An 18,502-nucleotide genomic window follows, 5' to 3' on the forward strand; every position below is an offset into this window, starting at 1 on the left:
TCTGCCTCCTTGAGGATCTTACTGTCATGTGGATGACTAATGGAGTTGAGGGTAGGTGGTTATGATCACTTTGATGTGCGATGGGGCGTCTCTGGCTAAGATTGGGCGTCGCTGGTGTTGTTCAGCCTTGTAATTTGGTCTTGACCTCTTAATTGGCTTAAATGAGGAAAGGATAATTATAGTAAAACATCATTGCTAATTCAAGGTTCAGGTGTCCAAAACCTGCCTAAAGGCGCAAATTTTCTCTAATTAAGAACTGAGGGTACTTGTAGCAGTAAGTTGATGGAAGATTGTTTTGGGTTGCCATCTATAATGGCATTGAGGGCACTTGTAGCCTGCAGGCTTAAAACAGTATGAGTCAGGTAGCATCTTCAGGTTGCACTCTCATATGGCATAGGTGGTGTTGATCGGTCTAACGATGACAAGGTTGGAAGATTCGTAGTGAGTGATAGCAGTGATGGCCCAATCTAAAAGTTTTGGAGATAAGGTCTCACAAAAATCTGTATCGGGGTATCTTTGAGTTGACTAGATAGTTATCTCTTGTTTCAGATTATGGTCTAATTTTCAAATATTAGTTTTTAGAATATAGAGTATATGCGTGCTATATTAAGACTAATCTTCTCTAGAAATTTCAGTTTAGTTATTTCATTCTTATTCTCAAATATTTGATTTTACTTATAGCGGATGAATGTTGTGTTTAAGCCTAATATTCTCTGGGAAGCTATTCTTTTATTTGGTGCTTTCAGTAGGGTATACTTCTTGTATATGGAAGCTTTTCTGTTAATGTGCAAATAAATGCTCTTATCCAAACAAAGGATAAAAAGAATCTGTTTTCTCTTCTTACGAATGTTAATCATCCAAGTTCTCGATCTCTGGTAATATCTGACCTTCAAAAAAAAAGGAGATCATGTACTCTGGTATGTCAGGCAAATTCTTAGAATTCACCAAGTGTTGTTGCTAATTTGCATTAAGGTATTTTTCCAGTGAAGTACTACAGAGAATAGTAAAACGTATTCAATGGGATGCAAGCCAATTGAACTCTTGCAGAATTAGCATCTCCTTCATGACACCTTACCCCTAAAAATAACACAGGCAATTCCAAGGTTACAATAAGTTAGCGGACCTATTGATATGGAGCAATGAAAAGAATGAGAAATGTAAGTATTGATCAGTGAAACATAGAAGGCGATATACCGGCTTGCTGTAGGGTTAAGTGTCATACAGTTTACTTTTGGAAAATTTGGTAGGAATTCAGAAGTGGTTGGACAATCATTGTCCTGTTTAGTTGCTTTGAGAAAATGGTTAGAGAACATCAAACTGCTGCAGGTAATGCTTCTGTGAATCCCATGGTTTTGGTCCATTGAATCTTGAATAATTCCACTCTTAGCTCATTCAGCAGATTTTGGAAAGAGACCCTGATGTATCGAGGGCAATGCGTTTAATTATTGTCTGATGTTGCACAAGATCTTGCTGGTATTGTGATCCTCCATCACTGCCTTCCGAGGATCCGTCCACTTCCATTTTATACGTTCGCATATAGCATTGATGAGAAGTGGCATTTCGAGGTAAGCTTGGGCTGCCTAATGTTTCCCATGGTCAACTGGCTCTTACATGTGACCTAGAATCTCTTGCCAATACATCCTTAACTACTCATCATAGTTTCAAATGTTGAATATTCATTTATTGCAATGCTGTGGTGGTTTCAATTTGGGTCCCCATTTGGGAGGATATTTGTTTTCCTTGGGTTTCTTCTCCCATCCTTTATAACGTATAACCCTGTATGGTGCTCAGTCTTGGTGAGCTTGATTACATTTGCCTTGGCACATTTCAGTTTGTGTGCTGCTACTTATGGGATTACACTTGATTTGAATAATTGAATGAAAAATAAATTATTGGTAATCAGTGCTGTTTCTGCACAATCATTAACTTATTAGGACCCATACAGTTGCACAGCCTTTGTAAAACCTTTGTATTTCTGTGTTCAATGAAATGACTTTTCTTGTTTAATTTTAACATATGTTACTTATATGAGTTAAATATCCTGTCTCCATGAATATTAGGTTCTGAAATTTTTTGCTCTGCAGTTCATGCTTCGTTGACATTATTGGGCAATATATATCTCCAATTTCGGTGTCCGGGAATCCTATGTGTGTTACCATTGAACAGGAGATTCACAACATCATGACAAATTTGACAGAATGGCAATCTAACTTATTTTTGGCCTTTTTTTGTAGTTTGGTAACACCATAATTTAGAGCTCTATTTCCAAGAACACCTGGTTAACTTACCTCAAAGTCACTATGGTTCTATCAACTGCTTCAAGACTTGGCCACAGTAGAATTCATGTTTATAGGTGACATTTTTCAGACTTTTCAAGTTCCCTCTGCTCATTGAAAAATCAAGTGAGCTTTACAGTCCTAAAGTATTTGATGACATCTAATGTATTCTATCTTTATTCTTTTGGGGGGGGGGGGGGGGTCATATTTTGTGGTGATAAAGTGTTTGCCTACTCCATGCTACTGGTCCACATTAGAAGACAATTATATGATAACTTAATTGTTTGAGAATATTTCTATACTTTGCTATTGCTTTAAAACCCAGGAGACAATGAAAGGGGACCATTTGGTTTTAAGTCACTTTCAAGTTTCTGGTTTTGCTCCCTAAGGGCTTCCTTAATGTCAATCTCTTTCTCCGACAGTCGTGGGGACCTTTGCCTGGTATTTTTGTTTCTCTGTGCTGTTTGTAAATAATTAGTTGTGCAAATTTCCAAATGAAAAAGACAATCCTCTTCAGCATCAAAAAAATGTGAACAGTTGAATTGCCACCACTCAGGCGTTTGGTGGATGTAAAAGCTTGAGATTTCTTTACCAAGAGAAGTACTGATATTTCCTTGTTTGGATTGCAGATGCATCCACCAATGAATGATACAAAAGTTCTTGATATGGCTATAGGTTATAGTATGTAAAATCAAGATATGCTTTCACATTTCCATGGAAATGACTGTTGTCTTTGCTGTCATGAAAGGAAAGGGGAATGTTAATATTTAAGAGACCAATAAAAACCGAATATCTTTGTTTCTTGATATATATATACACACACACACCCATAAACATCAATAATATCCTTAAAATATCATGTTCTTCTTATTATATTCCTTTATCACAGAAGCATACATGTTATTTTCGTAGCTATGACTCAAAAAAGGTGAAAATCTGCAGCAGAGTAGTATTTTACCACAACAAGGACTAACGATTTTGACAGGAATTAGAAGAAACATTTACTCTTTAAAATTTTCATTTAGATGCTGAAAACCTGTGTGTGCTTTTGTTGTGTTGACAATGTAATGCACATTTATGATTGGCAGTATGACAATGTTGTTTCAATGGATTAATAAATCAAGGATACAATGTGGTATAAAGTATAAACTAATACTGCTAAGGACAAAGTATTTAATGGATATTTTTGCGTTGCATGGTTATGGGCAGTCTAGAAGTCTTTATATAAGCATTTCAGGGGAGAATTAATTTCTTCAAGAATAGAACATAAAAAGAAAATGGCAATATTCACCAACTTGAATATAAATTGTATACTAAATTAAGGTAATGTAAGGCAACTACCGTGGGTGTATATGGGGTTTGTCTTTGTATTTCATTACTCTTTCTTCATTTCGTTTTCAGTTATTAATTGAAGTTGTCTTTAGTAGACCACCCCATATGTTATTGTTAGGGAAAGGATAGTGCATCCTCCAATCAATACTGCTTTATATATATACAGAATTTATTCCATATATGCATGAAAAGTTCCCTCTTTCTATTCCTTAAAGCTATACAGAGCCCTTTCCTTCTTTGATCCTTTAATTTCTGCAATCAATTAGAATATCAAAAAGATGGAAACATCACAGTCGCTTTCTATTGAGAGCTTTTCATATAGTTGGTTAGTAGATTTGGGAGATTCTTTTAGAGCATCTATGGATGCATCAGATGATTATGAAACTGCTTTTATTGAGATGGATCCTACACTTCCTCCTTCAAAGAGATTCTTTAATGTTAATCCACAAGATTTGAACTTTGATTTTCCAACTTCTGAATCTCCTTTAACTCTTGTTCATGCTGATGAACTCATCTCCAATGGTTTCTTGATGCCTCTTTTCGTCAAGAAGCCGATGAAGTTGGAATCTGATTACGATGTTATTAGTTCCGACTCCATCCCAAATTCTCCGACATCTTCAGTCACACAGAACGATTCACTTTCATCTAGGAGGGTGAATCGTTGTGTATCGTTGAGAAGATGTCGGACTTTGTCCAGGCGAATTTTGCTCAAGTATTTGGATTTTTTGAGGCCTTTTTGCCAGAAAATAAGAAGATGTAGACTTGGTAGGTGCAGAAGTGAAAAGGAAGTGAAAAAGTGGGAATATTCTCCAGCAACATCTCCAAGGACAAGTGTGGCTTATTCTGTTGATAATTGGCGCAGGTCTTGTGATTCTGAAAGCTCCATTTATGAAGCAGTTCTACATTGCAAAAGAACCATTGGTATGTTTATGTTCTCTTTTTCTTTTTCATTTTAGCAGTATATAGCAGGCAAATTTAGGTATAATCTTATTATTATATGTATATATTTTTAATTTTTTCCACATATGTATAGGTAGTTTGAGTTAAAAGCAATGAGTTCAGTCTCTAGCTCCGCCTATGCATGTAGTTACATTAAAAAGTTTTATTGATTGTATTTTCAGATTATAATATTGTTGTTTGGTTTGTTGTGTTTCTGGTAAATAGGGAAGAGAACTGAATAATGTTATGGAGCTAAAGAACAAAGAAAGAAGATTGAGAGGTCTAAAGATGATCACATGTCACTGAATACATTGTCCCTTTCTATTGCTCTTCTCTATTCTTTAAGAATGGGATTGTGAATTTTTTGTCTTCTTGAGGAAGTAGAAAAGCTGTAAAAGGAAGAAGTGTCAGCCATGAGAAATTCTTGGAATTTTTGAAGATACGATAAATCTTCGTGATGACTCATATATTTTTGTCTTTTTTTATTTTTTTTAATTTTTTCTCCTCTATAGAGGAAGAACAGAATTCCAACTTGGAAATTGTCTAGCTTTGTGCTTTGTAAAGTTTTATGGTAATGATATTTCTCTACATATTGTATGTCATTGTTTACTCTCCCTCCTGCAATATTACCTTATGATCTCCTTATTAAAAACGTTACTTAAATTTAATGATAATTATATTCCTGTGAAGAAACTTGGAAATAAACATTAGTCTTGGATTTATTTTTCAGGGTATTAGTCTCGGAGTCATAATTATTGTGATTATACTTTCATTGAGCCGAGGGTCTATCGGAAATTAAATAATTTCTCTATCCTCACAAGATAGGGGTAAAATCCGCGTATACATTACCATCCCTAGACCCCATTTGTAGAATTTTATTGGGTATGTAGTTACTGTTGTTGGTATTTGTTTATCCCGTAAAATGGTATAGTTAAATTTGTACGTGGTTTCTAGACAAGTGAATTAATTTGATCCTAAATAATGAAATAATTAAAGAAATGTGCAATACTTAGCCTTGAAATGAAAAATGAAATCACGAAAAATAGTAATTTTGGGGACAGAGCTTCCAGGCACAATAGTGATAAAACTAAAGAACAAGAAAGTAAACTTGAATAAAGCTTTAATCAGTTATAGCGTAAGTTTGCCAGTAAAGTCCTGTCGTTTACAATGATAACAGAGCTCACTATTTATAGCTATATCTAGAGAACAAACGGGATAATTGCCTTTACAATGACAACAGGGCATTTGTTGCATCTTTACGGGTGTCATTCTTTTCGGTGACAAACGGGATAATTACCTTTGGTTATAATTGTCCCCCACTTTAAGTTCCGCGTATCACTCTCTTAAGTGGCCACTTAGCATAGCGTATTTTACCGTATATAGATAGTCCCCCTGCTTTCCGGTGGTATAACTTTGTGTCACCGGAAAGTTGGTAGAAACACTCTTTTTGGCGGGAACTACTATGATTCCTTCTGAAAAGCTTCTAACAGTTGATTAGACGCACGTCTCTCCAAATTTAATGTCCCGAACACGCGTCATCCCACGATTCAGCATAGCTTTCACCGGTTATCGAGGTGATCATGGTCGCAAATTTAGCAAGATAAACCTTTACTTATACGCATCAATCTTGTTCACTCATACTCCATAACTTTCCACATTCCTAAAACTTTCTTTATTGTTCTTCAACCTTTTTTAACTTCCTTCAAACGAAAAAGCTTTTCCTTCGTCCGTAACGTATAATGGCTTCTTCTTCAAAGAACATCAGCTCTTCAAAGAGCAAGAGCAAAGCTGAGGACACTGCTCCTCTAATAGTGGGCACCATTATCCCTAGAAGTCTTGTTACAACAAAAAAACATCGAAGAAAAATTCCCTTCGGCTAACCCTTGCACGTGGGCCGTTGGTAGATACCCGTCTTCCATCCGACCTTCTAGTATTTCTGTTGTGAAGGAAAGATTGTCGCCGCCAAGATTTAGACATTATCGCTCCTGATCTAACAGAGCGAGTAACCCTACCCAAGGAGGGTTTTACATACTTTTACACGTATCTCTTTACTTTGGCAGCGTTTTCTTTGAGTGGAGAGCTCAACTCCGTTACTGCGGAGTTCCGCCTCCACTACCAGGTGTGTTTGGCACAAGTAAGTCATTTTGTGTGGAGGACGATTGCTGAGGAGCTATCTTTAGCTCATGTGATAAAACTCTATTCCTTTAAAGTCTTCTTCGGGGGAATAATAAACTTCAACAAACGCGGCCACCATGCTCTATTATCTAGCATGGATGATGACAATGACCGTGGGTGAATGGAACAGTTCGTTGAACTTGCCACCAATGATATCATTCTGGCAATGGCTTCATCCTTTTTGGAATCATGGAACCGCACTTGTAAGCTCCTTGATTAATATTTCTTTCATTAAAAATCTTTTATATCCGTATTGATTATCCGTCCTTCGCTTGTTTCAACAACTTGATGGGTTCCACCTAGGGTTGAAGGCTTGAACCAGTGGGTCCAGAAAATCTTGAATGTCACTACGCCCGAAACCCGCACGTGGAAAGAACTAGCCTTCAGATATGGTGGAAGGCCAAAAATTATGGTAACTTAGACTCATCTCATTTATGCTTTTTACTTGAGGAAATTGATTGATCCCTTCTCCTTTTTTCTGAAATTAGGTCTATCTGCGAGCTCGGTTGTTGTCCTCGAGGAGGACGTTTTGGCTGATCCCATTGATGCAGCAAGGCTACATTAAGAGGCGCTTACTAGAACATGTGTCTCCGGGCCTTCTTCAGGTAGAAGTGTTTCTTCACGGAGTCCCTGGCCGGAGAACAAGAAAATAAAAATAAGGTGTTCCTTCGTGCTGGGGAAAAGAATAAGAGGGCAAAGAACGCCGCCCCTGAGTCATCTCTGGAAATCGTAGTGATGAGCTCTTCGCCTAGGCTGGCCATATACACGTGATGATTGACGATGATGGAGAAGCTAGTGATGAGAGAGCGAGGATGATGTCTCAGTGCTTTGGGGGGGGGGAGTTTGAGATAGTAGAAAATGCCAACTCCCGTTGCCCGATCCCAGTCGTTGTGCCCGGTACTGCGAGGATGAGTACGCAGCCCCTACCATTTTTTTGTTGATAAGCAACGGACTGCAGTTGCCGCAGCTGCTTTGACGCCATCAACTTCATCACCTTTTTCACCCATTCTTCTATCGGCAACTGCTACATTATTTTCACCGGCCGTATCTGGCCGAGAAGAGGGTGTTCCTCTTCCCCAGTCCCTAGTTCATAGGAATTTGTGGAAAAATTATGCTGCCCCCTCTAAAGATCTGCAAAGGAGGAGGAATGTTACTTTCTCGGTCTCCACCAGATGCAACTTGCTATCCCGGCCAGTGGAACTTGCTAATTATCTGAAGCCTTTGGCTTGAGAGAAAGATTGGAAGAAAATACAGACTCTCTCGGGAGAGTTCTTGTTGAACAACGCCGCAGCGGTACATTCTTTACTTCCTTTGTTATTTCTTCTATTTTTGCCTAAAAATATCTTGAGTTTGACTTTGTTGCTTTGTAGGCCAACTTTCTTGCTTCCAAAGGCCTCCAAAGGTTGATCCCGGAAAATGAAGAAAGCTTCAGAGAAAGATTGGAAGAAAATACAAACTCTCTCGGGAGAGTTCTTGTTGAACAATGCCATGCACAACGCCGCAGCAGCACATTCTTTACTTCATTTGTTATTTCTTCTATTTTTGCCTAAAAATATCCTGAGTTTGCCTTTGTGTCTTTGTAGGCCAATTTTCTTGCTTCTGAAGGCCTCCAAAGGTTGATCCTGAAAAATGAAGAAATTACCTCTCCACATGATCAACTTTTGGCCGAGTGGGAGGAAACTGTCGCTCGCCTCTCAGAATTAGAAGCCAAAGCTGCTTAGGTCGTTATATTGGTGGCTCGTTTGTAGTAAAGCAAGAAAGAAATGGTAAGCCTTAGCTAAGAGATTGGACCACTGAGGGTTAAATTTGATGAAGCCAGGGTCAAATGGGTTGACGTCCATAATGCCTTTCTTGTTGCAACCGACTGTGACGCTGCCTCCGCTGAGAGATTGACCAACTTGGAGGCAGCCTTGAACTCCAAAATTGAAGAGTTTGCAGCTGCATGGGTGAAACATGCCCAGTTGGGGGAGAAGTATAAGAAGACTATCGAGCATAATAGGCTCTTTAGCTCAACTGTCTGTGAGCTTGATGTTAGCCTACGGTCTATTAGTTCCGCCCGGGAAAACCTTTCTGTCGAGGTAACACAACTCAAAGAAAAACTTAAGTGTTGAGCGACTTCCTTCATTATTAAGAAAACTTACGTTATGTACAGCATGAGGAGAAAAACCTTGGAAGAGGACAAAGCTGGTATCATTGACTTTGATGCTGAAATTGCTATGGCCCGTGAGCTTGAGTTAACTGCTAAAAGTGGTCTCCTGGCAGAGCCCGATGCCTCCAGTTCTTCTGGTTCCGATTCTGAAACTCCAGTAACTGGAGAGGAAACAGAAGGTGAAGATGTTGAAGGCCCAACTGATGAAGGCTAAAATGTTGAGCCATTGGCGGTTTTACCCACTTCCCTTAGGGGCACGGGCACTTCTCTTCCTCCGGATTCCGGAGATACAACGGTTTAGCTTTTATTTTTCTTCAACTTTTGTATCTGTTCCACTTTGGCATGTTATTGTAAATAAAGACATCGTTTTGCTCAATCATTGTCTGAGTCTTTCTTTCGTTTGAACATTTATGCAAGTTTTGCACTTCCTTTTTTTTCTTTTGCCTAAGTGTTTTGTGCAAGTTTTACTATTTGTGTCTTATTACGTAAATCTTTGGGTGTATTTTTTCCCGAAAGCATTTTGATTCCAGTCATATGTTCTTCCGAAATTAACTCTTTAACGTGAGGGTTTTATAAGAGAGAGCCCTATTATGTTTATGGTGCTCTTAAAGAGGACGTCTCTTGTTCATCACGGCACATTTGAAGTACTTGTTTAACTTTCAAATGATAAAATTAATTCAGCGATCATACAAGAAACAAGATGAGAAATAAAAGAACTTTATTTTATTCCTTCCATTTTCAAAAAGTACATAAGCATTCATTATGTTAAAGAGAAATCGCCATTTCTTGTGGCTAATTTGTACAGCTTGTTTCTACGGGGCTGGTTGCGAAGTCCCTGGTCCCAATGACATAATTATGTTTCTGGTTTTCGTGCTCTAGTCGAGGTGGCAGTCATTGTTGCTGCATTCTTGTATCATTCCCCATTGGAACACTGGGAATCATGCACCTTCGAGGATCCCACTAATGAATTGCTAGACAATCTTCTGCTCGGTAACAAACTTCGCTCTCCCTAGGAATTTATTCTATCGAGCAAAAGACTATCTAACAATCCTCTAGTGGTTTGTACTTATGAACAGTTAGGTAACCTTTGCTTGATAGAAAACTTATTTTCCCGGTGGGAATTTTGCTATCGAGCTAAAGATTATCTACCCGCCCAGAGTGGCTCTTTGCTTGTGTGCCTTGTTATTAAAGGTCTTATTGCTACTGTTGAAACTTTCTTCGTAGTATTCTTTCCGTTGTTGCCTCTTTAAAAACCTTATCAAAAAACCCAATTGGGACAAAAACTGGACGAAGGAGAAAAGAGTGCAGTGTATACTTTCAGTACATATGATTTTTGTCAGTAGTAATATTGCTTGAGGTGTGCTACATTCCAATTGCTTGGCCACTTTTCTCCGTTATGATTATTTAACTCGCACGAACCTTTCCCGATGACAATAGAAATCTGGTAGGTTGGGCCCACTATCGCATGTTATCTCTTCAGGTATTCCAATCCTGCAGATTTAGTTTTACCACAAGAAATCCACCACTTCGCGTTCGTTGATCTTATGATTAGTACCTACTTCCACCTACTTAGAAAAATAGTCAGTTAAAATCAAAAGAAATCTTACCTTACCGGGAGCCGGCGGCAGTGGTCCAATGATGTCCATCTCCTATTTCATGAATGGCGACGGACATAGAACCGAGTGTAGTAGTTTCTCCAGTTAATGTACCAGCGGTGCATAGCGTTGGCACTTATCACATTTTTGTATGAAAGCTTTGGCATCTTGTTCCATGCGGGGCCAATAATATCCTGCCCTTACCAGATTTAACACTAAAGAATCTGCACCCGAATGGTTTCCCCATATCTCTTTCTGGAGTTCTCACATAACATAATTAGCTTCGGATGCTCCTAAACATCGGGCCAGCGGGCCTTGAAAAGATTTTCTGTACAATTGACCTTTTTTGAAGAAATACCGTGCTACTTTGATATGCAGCGCCTGAGATGCCTTGGAATCTTTAGGCAATTTCCCGTGTTCGAGATAATTGATGATCTGATTCCTCCGGTCCTAGACCAAATTAGTCGTATTTACCTTGTAGTAGCTATCTACATTCACGACCGAGTTCATCAGTTGTACTACCATCCTGGACTCTAATCCCTTCATTTTCATTGATGAACCGAGGTTAGCCAGTGCATCTGCTTCTGCATTTTCTTCCCTCAGAATATGAGTAATCGACCCCTCCCAAAATCGAGCCAGCAAAGCCTGGACCTTTATTAAGTATTCTTGCATGCGCTCCTCTTTGGTTTCAAAGATCCTGTAGGCCTAATTTAGCACCAATTGTGAGTCGCACTTAATTTCTGTCACGTCGGGATCTAGCCCTCGGACCTCGAGTCCTGCAATCAAAGCCTTATACTCTGCTTCATTGTCAATTAAAGGGACGGTTCTAATGGCTTGTCTTAGGGTTTCTCCCGAAGGCGTGGTTAATACTACAGTAAGTCCGGACCCTTTTACGTTGGAGGCTCCGTCTATAAATAAGGTCCAATCTTCCGATGTTGATTCTAACACCATTACTGCCTTTTTGGTTGCCAGAGGTAGCAATCCCAAACTGTAATTGGCCACAAAGTCGGCCAAGACTTTTGACTTAGTCGCAGTCCTTGGTTTATATTCTATGTCGAATTCACTTATTTCAACGGCTCATTTGGCCAACCTACCCGAGAGTTCAGGTTTGTGAAGTATGTTTCATAGAGGAAATATGGTCACTACAGCTATCGGGTGATATTGGAAGTAGGGCCTCAGCTTCCGAGCAGCGACTACGAGAGCTAAGGCCAACTTCTCCAAATATAGGTAGCGAGTTTCTGCTCTTGTTAAAATTTTATTAACGTAATAAATGCGAGATTGCTTACCTTCATCCTCACGGACTAAAACTGCAATCCGAGATTGCAAGGTAGACCAATAATGTTTCAAGTAACGGAGGGCTTGACAAGTATCTTTTCAAATCTGTCAAAGCCTGCTGGTACTCTAGGGTCCATTCGAAGTTGTTTTTCTTTTTGAGCAATGCGAAGAAACGGTGGCATTTCTTTGACGATCGGGAAATGAGCCTGCTCAAAGCGGCCAATCTTCCCGTGAGCCTTTAGACTTCTTTCATGCTTGACAGCTAGTCTAGGATGTCTTCGATGGCCTTGATCTTATCGGGGTTTACCTCAATCCCCCTTTGTTATACCAAAAATCCTAGGAACTTGCCAGAGCTTAACCTGAACGTGCATTTCTTAGGGTTAAGCTTCATATTATGCTTACTTAGGGTGTCAAAGGTTTCTTGAAGATGCTTAAGTTGGTCACATGCATTCAAAGACTTAACGAGCATATCGTCTATATAAACTTCCATAGTTTTCCCTATTTGTTTTTCAAACATCTTGTTTACGAGCCGCTGACAAGTGGCTCTGACATTCTTGAACCCGAAAGGCATCAATTTTCAAACAATGCAACTTGCTCGAGCTTTTCTGCTGTAGATTTTGTTGCATCCGTCTCTTCTGGTACCTGGAAATACCTTGGCACCAGATAAGATTCCGACGCTTCTACCCCTGGGCTAACCTCATTCGATTTAGGAGTAGGCACCGGTTCCTATAGTTTCTATGCAGCGTGCTCATTCCTTTTGATATTGGAGACCGAAATCGCATTCATCTCCCTTGTCGCTGGTTGGTCACCCCTTATTTGTCTAATTCCTTCAGACATTGGAAATTTTTGCAACTTGATGATATGTTGACGATACAGCTCTCGTCTCGTGAAACCACGGTCTTCTTAGAATAATATTATATCCCATATCACCATCCACCACTTCAAAAAGAGTTATTTTTATCACTCCTTCAGCGTTCGTGAGAAACAAAATCTTTCCTCGAGTTATCACGCTCGCGAGGTTGAATCTAGTGATGCTTCCGGTGAGTTTATCTTGCTCCAATACTCTCCATTGTATGAAATTGGCTGAACTTCCTGGATCCACTAGAACACTTTTGATTTTAAAGTCTAGCACATTTAACGAAATTACCAATGCGTCGTTGTACGGTAACAATAGTTCGTCTGCGTCCTCCTCCATGAAAATGATGTCGTCTTCAGCGACTTCCCGGAGTCTCATGCTATGGTTATTAATACTTTCGTCTTTTTTGCTACCGAGAAGGTGATCTTGTCCTCCTCCATGAAAATGATGTCGTCTTCAGCGACTTCCCAGAGACTCATGCTATGGTTATTAATAGTTTCGTCTTTTTTGCTACCGAGAAGGTGATCCCGTTAATCTCGTCCCCCCTTGAAGATCATGTTGATCGTCTGGCACAAAGGATCTTCTCCTGCTTTTGAGGGTTCCGCGTTATCCCAGTTGTGACCGTAGTTGTTATTGGCCCGGTCACTTAAGAATTCTGTGGGATGACCATTCTTCAATAGTTTTACCATTTCTTCCTGGAGATGTCAACAGTCCCCAGTCCAGTGGCCATTCATCCCGTGGTATTCACACCACAAGTTGGGGTCCCTATGGCTGGGATCGAATTTTTCTCATAGCTGATACCAACTCTACTACACTGACATTGCAATTGTATTCTAAAAGCCTAGGGTAGGAAGGACCATGCATACCTAACACTTATTTGTCCTACAACGATCTATTGTTCTGACCACAATCAGTCCTTCTATCAGTAGCGAACCTGTCTGCTGACCGGCAGCCTCTTCCACGGCATGCGGTACGTTCGTAGGGCAAAAATTGGCCCTTCGAAGACCGTTCGTCCGTATCAAAATCATCTTTTTATTTTTCTTTATTCTTCTACCATCCTTTCAATGATGATAGGAAGCCAACCTGATCATTTTCGATCCTTATCTTTGACTCGTACCGATTGTAAACATCTGCCCAAGTCGTTGCTTGGAACTCAAACAAGCTTTCCTTCAGTTTTTAGGAAGCGCCTAAACTTTTCGGATTCAAACCCTTGGTGAATGATTTAGCCGCCTATTCACCGGAACAGTCGGGAGAAATATCCTCTCCTTTTGGAACCGGGTAACGAACTCTCGCAGAAACTCAATTTTCCTTGTGCAGTTATGAATATGTCGGCCTTCCGGGCCTGCACCATTTTGGCCCTAACATGAGCCTTAATAAAAGAATCTTCAATCATATCAAAGGAATCTATGGAATGCTCAGGTAACAGTGAATACCATGTCAAGGCTCCCCTCGTGAGAGTCTCTCCAATTTTTTTTAGCAAAACAAATTCAATCTCGTGATGAGTTAAATCACTCCCCCTTCACCACCGTTGTATATGTGGTACTATGTTCTTGAGGGTTTGAAGTTCCATCATACTTTGGCATGTTGGACATTTTAAACCACTTTGGGATTAATTCTAGTGTTGCGTTTTGTTTATACAGTAACTGAGTATACTTCTTTGTGTCTGGACCTTTCATCACTAGTGGTTCGCCCGGAATTTGGTCCATGCGGGAGTTCACTTCTCTCATAAAGTGTTAGAGTTCATTCTTGAAGGGATCATTTTTATTGTTGGGGCGGATTCGCTCCCATAGCCCCATTGGAACCCACCTCGCCCCTCGGATTGTTATTATCGACCCTCTGTTTTGTTTGATTTGCGGGAGCACTGGAGGAACTAGATCTCGTCTATTCGCGTTATTGGAAGGCCCCGATAATGTCTGCTTCAACTCCGTCATAATATTATCCTTCCATGTGAGGTGGCCGATAATGATCGTTTGTTGCTTTTGTAGGACCCTTACTGTATCAACAACATGCTCCTCTTCAGCATCATCGGGAGTTGCCTCCCGAACACGCCGCATGTACAGCCTATCGTGGACCAGGGTGGCATCGATCCCCTCATTATGGGTGTCACTGATTGGATCCTCGAAATGAGGCTGGTCTTCTCGAACTTCAGGATTGTGTGTGTTGTTAACATCGTTATAAGCCATTTCTTATGATTTTCGTTAAGAGAAATAATCAAAACACGTAAGCAAAAGAGGCAAGGATCAACTTAATTATGATGTTGTCTAGGCCCCGGAGTGCTGAATTTATACGTGGTTTCTAGACAAGTAAATTTGATCATGAAATAACAAAATAATTAAAGAAATGTACAATGCTTAGCGTTGAAATGAAGATGAAATCACAAAAAACAGTAATTATGAGGGCAGAGCTTTCGGGCATAACAGTGATGAAACTAAAGAACAAGAAAGTAAACTTGTATAAAGCTTTTAATCAGTTATAATGTAAGTTTGCCAGAAAAGTCTTGTCATTTACAATGATAACAGAGCTCACTATTTATATCTACGTCTAGGGAAAAAGGTCCTAGGATCGTGTCCTTTGTTAATGTCAATTATGAGGGCTATTGATGAAGGTGTAACTGTGAGCATAGATGACAAATTCTCTGTAACGGGCACTGCACTAAATGTTGTGGAATATTCTTAATTAAATGCTACCGATCGGAGGGAATTTGTTGCATCTTTACGGATGTCATTGTAACAACTAAATTTCGCTCCTGAAAAATAATAATCAAGACAAGAAATATAGCGACAAATATTATATTCAATTTCAAGTGATGGGGTTACAGTCTCTAAAATATCTCTAAATCTAAAGAGATGTAGTCCTCTGATTCTTTTCCTCACGGATGATGGTTCAAGAGCTTGAAAGCTTGATTTTGAATTTGACGGATTTTAGATTTGTAGTACGTCACAAACAATTTGAAGCTCGTCACGAACCAGGATTTGATGTTGGGTTATCACAAACGGAAGATTTGAAGCCGCCCGCCTATGACTTGAGTTCGCCTTTGGAATTTGACCACAGACGACGATTGCAGATATGGATAAAGACCTTGATGCTATTCTTCAGAGCTTCTTTAGCCTTTCCTTCTGCTTACTTGCTTATTCCTTAGTCTTCTCTTTTGACCCCTTTACATAGGTGTAGGGTGGAGTAATCTCCAAGAAAACACTAGTGGGTCATTGGGCTTGAGGCTTATGGGTCGACCCATTTGATAGAAGACCAATTTGCGAACTAGCCCAATAATATATTGGACTTTTATTTAAATCAATTCATTTTAGATTTAAATAATCGACCCGATTATACTAGCCCATAGTATCATTTGGACTAATATGTATTTAATACATGATTAAATCCAAATTACTTGTGGATTTAAATTTAATAAAATTTTATTCGTCTACAAATGCTCCCTGCTTCAAAGATTGTCGGGATGTAGGCTTGCCGAAATGAATGGCGAGACTTGAAGTACCGGTGATGATGACAATATTTCCCCCATCATTTTGTAAGATACCGCACTGATAATTGTTTACATGTTCTAATTCCGAAGAGTGAATTGATGTTATGAATGATTGGAATTGGTAGCTCTTTTACTTCATTCAAAGTGAGCCAAAACGACCCTTAATAGCAAGCTTGGCTCTTGTAGCTTAATTCCCTTTCTCCGGTGAGAAAATAAATTGTAGTGTCAACTTAATTAAAGAATAATTTAGTTCATATTGAACTAAGTCAAACACATCTGCCCAAGACAAATTAAAATTTAAACCGCTGGATTTACGAGAAGCATTTGGTTTATTCACTTAAATTCCGGTTCAAAAGATATGCTTTCCTTTGATGCGCTTGGAACATTTACTCAAAAAAAACTCTCACAACATAGTGCTCCTCCAATTTGCCTGCTACAATAATATATTTCCCTTACTCGTTATTTCCTCCTATGAATTGGAGAGACTCCACATTGGCCAGCATTAGTAGTACCATAGAATAATCTTTATTACCTTATAATGGAACATAGTTCAGTCTGAATAAGATACGTAGTACTATATAGCCATAAAACAAGATTAAAACCTAAGAACCCATAATAATAAATTCTTTTGGAACAAACTTCACCATCGCAAACCCATCCTTTGTTTGGTTTCTTTTCGTCTTTGCCTTGATCCTTTTGATCTACCTCAGGATCCAGGTTGTTTTCTTTTTTTTTTCTGCAATTTCTGTCTCGATCTCCTTCATAAGCTCCTTGGTGAATGGAAAAGCCTCAGCAACATGGTGCATGATCATATTTCTGGCTCCAGTCATTTGACTATATCAAACATAGAAAATTCTAATGCATTTCCCACTATCCGATGACATCAAACATGGAAAATTTTAAAGCTTTCCCCACTTTCCCATAACAACACTTAGGCTGACAATAATTTTCCTTTTCTGCTTTGATTTCCTAGTTTCAAACCTATTTATGTACAAATTGGACATGATATTTTCTTATTTGCACATGTCAGTAGCTTGAACACCAAGAATTTCCTTAATTTCTTTCTTGTTGGTTCCTATAAATTGGCCACTTTCTCCTTGTATCGTTGCCATAGCAGCAGTCCTCCGTTCTTTGATGAAAGCAATAATACTACCTTTTGGTTGGTTTTGAAGGTACTCTTCAATAGTTGGCAACGCAATCCCGTCGCTCGATTCTCCTAACGTTTTTTTTTGCAGCTGCTGCCAGGAATCTCATCTTTATGCGTCTTAACCCAAAAAATCATATCTTGATGTAGTGAAGTCCGAAATCACGAGCGGTTTGCGGCGACAGAAACTAGACTTCTGGAGCTATGACATAGGTAAAAATCATAATCAGAATATGCTGATATATTCCCAGATTTTTTTCTCAAATTTAGGCAACATATTATGACATGCTGCACCATTCTGTCTTGCTATTTTTTTCATAGATTCTTCCCTTTTTTTCGCAGACTTTCGGAGCAGCACATAGGGCTGTGAATTCCATCAGCAAGGATGCATTTCATCGACCATGATACACTATACCCACACCTTGAGATTATTAGCGACAAGCAGAATCCACGCGCCCAAGTTCTAACTTTAAAAGTTCATCCTCCGGTGATAGGTGCTTTCCCGCTCGCTAAAAAGCAGTTTGACGCTTCCCTTGATCTTGCAGAATGGTCGACCAGAGAGACGAAGGATGCATTGGACAGATTTTTGGGCAAAGCAACCAACATGAAGGTCCTACTTTTGAAGTCCTCCACCCATCAAAATGTCATGTCTGCTAGTCCTCTTCATTGTGATTACGATAGATGTCTCGCCACTTGGAGTGTTCCTCCTTACGCCTTTGGTGAAGTTCGCTATACGTCCAAATATTGGGAGTGGGTAAAAGATGTTCTTGCTCGCAACAAGTTGACTCCGGATGGCATCAAGGTCTATGACGCCATCTTTGCTTCGTTGTTCACATATGACTACAAGGAGAATGTCCTCCGTGCCTTTTGTGATCTTTGGCATCCATCTACCAATACAATTTCTACCTCCATTGGTGAACTCTCCATCTCTTGGTGGGACTTGCGAGCAATCGGAGGCCTTCCGGTACATGGGTCTTTCTACGATGAAGTTATCCCCTCGGCTAAGGAGTTGACATAAGAAGACGATCAAGGAAAACCTTTCCTCCCAAGAAGTTGTCTGCACCAGTTCTCGGCATTCTACAAACTCATGAAGGATGATGTCCACGAGGTCTCCATTCGTGATTGGGTGGAGTTTTGGTTTCGAGGCCCGAGTTGGTATGCCAAGCCTCCGCAAAAGTCATCAAGGAATTGGACTACAAGGCCGAAGTTGAATCATAATCCTTCTGGGAATATTGATACGAGCTTCCTACCACGAACCGATGAGGAGAATGCCCCCTTTA

At 39.6% G+C, this 18,502-nt stretch overlaps 1 protein-coding gene across 1 annotated transcript; it reads left to right on the plus strand.

Moving 5' to 3' along the window:
* The first annotated feature begins 3,791 nt into the window (after positions 1-3,791).
* LOC104223211 (probable membrane-associated kinase regulator 6) lies at positions 3,792-5,149 on the plus strand. The gene is made up of 2 exons (XM_009774588.2): positions 3,792-4,529; positions 4,773-5,149. Exons 1-2 carry the CDS (start codon positions 3,887-3,889, stop codon positions 4,787-4,789), a joined length of 660 nt encoding a protein of 219 aa, XP_009772890.1. The 5' UTR covers positions 3,792-3,886; the 3' UTR covers positions 4,790-5,149.
* The last annotated feature ends 13,353 nt before the right edge of the window (positions 5,150-18,502 follow it).

The sequence above is a fragment of the Nicotiana sylvestris genome, chromosome 3 (assembly GCF_000393655.2).
Source record: "Nicotiana sylvestris chromosome 3, ASM39365v2, whole genome shotgun sequence".
In the NCBI taxonomy this organism is placed as follows: Eukaryota; Viridiplantae; Streptophyta; class Magnoliopsida; order Solanales; family Solanaceae; genus Nicotiana; species Nicotiana sylvestris.